This window comes from Mauremys mutica, chromosome 1, assembly GCF_020497125.1.
Source record: "Mauremys mutica isolate MM-2020 ecotype Southern chromosome 1, ASM2049712v1, whole genome shotgun sequence".
In the NCBI taxonomy this organism is placed as follows: domain Eukaryota; kingdom Metazoa; phylum Chordata; order Testudines; family Geoemydidae; genus Mauremys; species Mauremys mutica.
Genome location: NC_059072.1, coordinates 1621116 through 1627115, shown reverse-complemented (window position 1 = coordinate 1627115; position 6000 = coordinate 1621116). Strand labels below are relative to the sequence as shown.

At 59.9% G+C, this 6000-nt stretch overlaps 1 protein-coding gene across 3 annotated transcripts in view; it reads right to left on the bottom strand.

Annotated features, from left to right (window-relative positions):
• Window positions 1-873: 873 nt before the first annotated feature.
• The window catches only part of LOC123375821 (C-type lectin LmsL-like), a 56443-nt gene continuing 51316 nt past the window's right edge, over window positions 874-6000 (bottom strand). For 2 of the 3 annotated variants that reach the window (XM_045027136.1, XM_045027123.1), the window contains exons 5-6: window positions 3859-3973; window positions 874-1186 (exon numbers count right to left, since the gene is read on the bottom strand). In XM_045027136.1, the coding sequence (XP_044883071.1) occupies window positions 1119-1186; window positions 3859-3973 (183 nt within the window). In that variant the 3' untranslated portion in view covers window positions 874-1118. Of the gene's footprint in view, window positions 1187-3858; window positions 3978-6000 lie in introns of all 3 variants that reach the window. The other variant, XM_045027131.1, reaches the window with a different exon arrangement.

The following is a 6000-nucleotide window of genomic DNA, read 5'->3' as shown; positions in this document are numbered from 1 at the left end:
CCCTGAGTTCCAAAGAGGATGGATCTAGACTGTTCTCAGTGGTACCAGATGACAGAACAAGGAGTAATGGTCTCAAGTTGCAGAGGGGGAGGCCTAGGTTGGATATTAGGAAAAACTTTTTCACTCGGAGGGTGGTGAAGCAGTGGAATGGGTTACCTAGGGAGGTGGTGGAATCTCCTTTCTTAGAGTTTTTTAAGGTCAGGCTTGACAAAGCCCTGGCTGGGATGATTTAGTTGGGTTTGGTCCTGCTTTGAGCAGAGGGTTGGACTAGATACCTCCCGAGTTCCCTTCCAACCCTGATATTATATGATTCTATGACTATTCTAGCTGCTATTTGAATGGGATTGAAGCAGGAGAGACCCTTTCCCTGGAGGAGAGGCCTGGGGCAGCACAATAAGGGGATGCTCTGAGAGAGGGTGTTTGAAGGCTGGGGGCATCAGTCAGGGATGGAGATAAATGTAAGAGGGAAGAGGAGAAGGGATGTTCCCAGGGTCACGCAGGATCCCTCCAGCAGAGCTGGGATTGGAACCCAGGAGTCCTGGCTCAGTCTTTTTTGGTTTGTAGTCCTGTTCTGCAAGATGGGCAGGTGCATGGCAGGCAGGCTAGACACATCCTGCTCTGGAGAGCGCTGAGATGAGGACAGGAGGGATGAGCACCCATGGCTGGACAGAGGGGAGCGGGATGAACGGGCCGTGTCTCAGGGGTAGTGATGCCCCATGTTTTTACCATAAGTCCATAGACCTCATTCCTTGTTCAGTCCCTCCCCCCTGCTCCCCGGCTGGCTCTGGGGTGCTGAGGCTGGGGCCAGGCGACACAGGGAACTGGCCATGCCAGAGTCAGGAACACGAGAAAGGAGACACAGACTGAGCTGAATGCTGGAGGGAAAGTTTATTATCACTGCACTGTGCTGAGATGGCTGAGAAGAGCAGAGTGTGGGTGCGACAGGGAGAGAAGGGGGCAGAGCAGAGTGGGAGTGACACAGCGTAACTCAGTGATGCTTTGCAGAAGGGACTTTGCAGCCGGTGACACAGGATCTGGTCTCCCTGGGGAGCCGGAGGGACACGATTCACTCACAGCCCAGGTGTTGGGAGTCCCCAGAGCCAGGCGAGCTGCCTCCCCTAGGGTTTGCGCTCACAAATGAAGGGGTGTCTGTGTTCACAGGGATAATCGTGCCATTTCTGAAAACCTAGAAAGAAAAACAGAGATGACCCGTGGGGTGGGGCAGGCTGGGCCGTTCCTGCTCACACAGTGACTCCTCCCCCGCCCCGTTCCCTGCCCCTCGGAGAAGATCCCAGCTCCTGTGCCCAGCCCTGAGGAAGAGGAGGGTGGGATGGAGCCCTGAGCGCCCCAGATTGGGGCAGCCCCATCCTGCAAAGAGAGGCCGAGGCTCAGTGTGAAAGGGGAGATGCCTGGTCCATGTGCTACTGCTCCTACCTCCCCCACCCCACGTGCCCCCACCCCAGCCAGAGGGCAGAGGAGAGAGCGAGAGCTCTGCCCCGCGACTGGGGCACCCGCTCAGGAACTGGGCTGCTGCCTCCTCCCTGCTGAGTGAGCTTCCCCCAGCCAGGCCCCCTCCATGCCCTGCCCACCTGGGTCTGGCTACACCCAGGGGAACCTCGGTCCCAGGCAGGGCTCAGCCGCCGTGCAGAGGGGATGTGTCCCTGCCCCAGGAGTCAGTGTCACCGGCCTGCTGTGCACGGAGCAGCACGTTTCTCCCTCAGACCCCGTTACCCCTCTGCTCTGGGGGTGTCTGTGCCCGTGCCCGGGGGCTGCCCGGCAGTTGGATTCCTGCGTACCCAGGCCAGAGAGCGCCCAGGGAAGGAGAGTTCTGGGGCTGGGCTGGGTGGGCTCAGCCCCTCAGCAGCACCCCAGGCCCAGCAGGGAGCTCCGCGGGGGGTATAGGCCGTTCTCAGTGCCCTGTTCCCTGGGGTGCGGGTTTCTGCTGCTGTTTGACTCTATCCCCGTCCAGTGACTGCAGCCCTGGCTGTGCCCATCTGCCAGCATCAGGCCTGACGGACAGTGAGCCTATAACTCAAGACTGTATCATGACTCACATGTACCAGGGCTCCGTTAAGGTTACATGGGCAGCCTTAATCTGGCACTTCCTTGACTTTGGGACCTTCATGTTCCTTTAACAGTTTTTTGGGTGTAATTTACTAATAGTTTATAAAAGTAACAAATTGTGAATAGTTTGTAGGCCTTGCTGGAGCCCTAGGCACAACTAGCAGTGTGAATCAAAGGCTGTGATCCCGCGTAGGCCTGATTTGGCAGAATAGCAACGCACCAGGTATTGGTTAACTAAGTGAGCACTTTCCTGACCGGAGAGGATGGTAGAAGAACATCCAGAGTTCCCAAGTAACTGTGCAAACAAATTCCGACGCGAGGGCACAAGAACTCCCCGACTCTTATAAAGGTAAGGAGGGGATGACAGGATAATGGATGAGGATGCTTGTTTGAACTAGCAGGTATAAAATCTGGGTGGTACCTAACAACATCTGGAGTGACACACGTAACCGGTTTGTATCGGTGTGTACCAGGGGAAGTCATCGGAGGGAAATCTGTGTATTCGTCCAGGGGACAGGACTGAGCCTTTCCCTCGTCACAAGCACACCTGTGTTAGTGTCCCTGGGACCCGTTGCACAGGGCATTAGCACTGTGCTTTGCTGGCAGTCAGCCTGGCCGAGCGCCTTTGCCACCGAACGGAGCCTGTGGTCCGTCTTTACGAGTAAGCTGGAGGCTGGCGGGACGGCAAGGTGCACTCTCTGCTAGCGCAGCTGGCAGCAGAGCTCCAGACACTGCAGCACTGAGCAGACTTAGCACCTTGCAGAGGGAACAACCTTCCGCAGCACAAACGACAGTTTTAATCAAAGGTTAAACAATTGCTACAGAGCCCAGTGCTCAATTGGCTGCTTGTTACCGCAGCGTGTGACTGTCTAACACACCCGGCGCATGGCGAGCCCAGGCCTGTCCCAGTGATAAATGGAATTGGTCTGAGCCCCGGCCCTGCCCCTCACTCCCCACACCCACTGGCAGTGCAGGCCCCATGCAGACACAGCACCCAATGATGACGACCAGGCAGGGGATTCGTTGTGAATTTCACCCCTTTCCTGTTCACAGGCTGTCTGCAAAGCGACCCCTCGAATCCACCAACGCTGGCTAGTCGCTGTCTGGGCCACTCAGAACTTCTTCCCCTCCCCGCTGGCGCTGTGAGCACCGGTCACTTACACCACGTCCTGCGGGGTCTGCTCCCTGGCTGTAGCTTCTGCTAACGATCCCCTCCCGGTGCCAGTTTCCATGGGAACTGTCATTCATGTTCATTGTGTGAATGTTTTGAGACTGGGCAGCACTTTCACAAGCAGCCGGCGTGTGTGCGAATGCTTGTGAGTAAAATGACCCCACGAGGACGCCAAATGCAGCTCTTGTGTCCAAATCACTGGGTGGATCAGTGTTTGCACAGTTCAGCCGGCTTGACACCCTGGTGCAGTGGAGTAGGGGTGCGACAGAGACTCAGAGCCATCACCCTTTAACAGATCTGCAGAGTCCCCCTCTGAGGCCAGACGGGGGTGGGGGTGGGGGTGTGTGTGCGTGTGCGTGTGCGTGTGCATGCACATGTCTCTCCTTCCTGTCACTGGAGCAGAGACGTGAACTGACCCAGGAGATCTGGTAGGCAGCAGTTTTACCAGGTGAGACAAGGGGTTCTCTCCTGACTGCCCTCCCAGCATGGGACAGGGAAGAGAGAGGCGCCAGGATCTGCACTCCAGAGCGCGCTGGGGCCAGCCAGGATCAGTATCTCAGGACCTGTGTGGTCAGAGCGCTGCCAGGGTGGTAGGTGCATGTTGGTCTGAGCTGCCAACTTACCTGTTCTGTGGTCTAACACCACACAGCGCTCATTTCCTACCCGATTGTTAGGTTGCCCTTTATCCCAAGCACTGAAGCTGACCAGGGATTTATCGGCCCATCTCCAACCGCGATTCTGCAGAGACAAAGGAGAGCAGAGCCCCTGTCAGACCCAAGGTTACACAGCTAGAGACGTGCCCCGGAGCCGAGGGGCCATGGGCAGGGCATGGGCAGAGGCTGCCCAGTGACACTGGAGACACTGATCATTGCTATGAAATGTCAGCGCTGACAACCAGGGCTACATTTACTGGCAGCTGAAGTTACACCAGGACCTGCCCAAGCCTCAGACGCATGAAAATAGCAAGTGAAGGGAGAGTCTCCAGCACCCCCTGCTCCTGCCGTCCGTACATCGCCGAGGGGAGCGCACCCCGACCTGCCCTCAGGTTCCACGTCCATCTCCAGCACAGCCCGACAGGCAGCACCTGCAGCGTCATCCCACGCGCTGTCCCGCAGCCCCACGTTGCTGCCCCCGGTCTCTCTCGTGTGCACAGACCCACGCGACGACACTCCCAAAGCCCTGCCACAGGGGAGTTACTCTGCTCCCCGCTGCAGAGATCACGGCGGTCGGTCTGGGGGACGGGGGTGCTGGATGAAGCTGGGGGTCGCACTGTCGGGGATCAGGGGCTGCAGCAGAATTAGTCATCTGGCGACCCACCCAGCGCAGCCAGCCGGCTGCAGGCCGCCCGCCTGACTGCACCCCCTGCCTGGGCAGGAAGGGCAGCTGGCCGGCTCTTAGCCCAGCAGCTCTCAGGCTGCTCCGTGTGTTCATGCCACGGCCACCATCCTCCCTGTGCCTGCTGCTCCACGCCGTGCTCCTGTCCTGCTCCAGCCCTGCTCCTCCTGCTGCTGCTCCTGCTTGTTTCCCAGCCCTGCTCCTGCTCAGTCCTGGCCGCCTCAGCTTGCTCCTGGTCCCGGCTTCCTTACCCTGCCCCTGGGCTCCGGCTCTGACCCTTGATGTGCCGCCTGGGTCCCCTCCTGCCTCTGACCCTCGGCTTGGCTATTAATGCCTGACTCCGGCTCTGACCCTTGTATTGGAGCCGCTTCCTGCTCCTGCTCCGACCATTAGGCCTGACAGCCCACGGCCCCACCTCTATCGTGTGTCCCTTGGGCTGTTTGCTGGGGAGGGAAGCAGAAGCTGTATGCGCCTGGAGTGGGCTGCCAGCACCTCAGCCGATGGAAGGAGCCGGGAATGTTGGTGACGATCCCCTTGTTCTGTCCGTGCGTTCAGGGATTCGGGTGGGTCCTGATCCCCCCTTCCCTGTCCCTGAACAGAGTTCTGGGTTATTAATTCCCCAGGGTTTTGTACGGGGCCGTGTCCCTCGTGGGCAGCTCCTCCGTGGGCGGGTGCAGGGGGAGCTGCCGAGGGGCAGAGGCTGACGCTGCCCCAGGCTCCGTGGACCCCCCGAGGGGTGAAAGGCTGCGACGTGGCCCAGGAGGTCTCTGTCTCCGGCATTTTGTCACAGTGAGAAGTGAGGAGGCCAAGAGCAGTCGGGCGTGTTTAGCAAGTGACAACAGCCTGTGGGCTGGAGGGAGCCTCGTGCAGGAGTCTGCGCTGCCACCCCCCGAAACACCAGCCTCTCCCGCGCTCTGGGGCCAGAAAGGAGTGGCTGCAGCAGGGTGCGTCTGTGCTGCCCAGCAGTGCTGCCCCCGGAGCTCCCCCGTCTCCCATCGGTGCCACCGGCGGCATTGCTCTGCGGCTGCCGGCCGGCCAGCAGGGCCAGCAGCACCCACCACGTGCGCCCAGTCCCGAGCTCTCAGAAACGTCCCGTTCAGCCTCGGCAGCTGGGTGTGTGGATTGAATGGAAGATTTGTCCTCGTGCAAGTCCCACGTCACACACACGACCACACACAGTGTCCCTGCTGGTGTCCTGCCCTGAGTCCAGGGGGGAGCAGCTGCAGCTGGGCGGGGCCCCAGGGAGAGACACTGACTGAGCCTGGCCTGGAAAGCAGCCTGCACAGGCCCAGAGTCCGTGGGTGCTCCGGGGCGGGGGGCGGGACGGGGTGGGAAGGGGGGTGGAGGCTGGGCTGGGCTGGGCGTGGAAGGGTCGGGACCAGCCCCTCTCCTGCTGCTCTGCTGCACCGCGGGCTGGCGGCTGCCTGGGA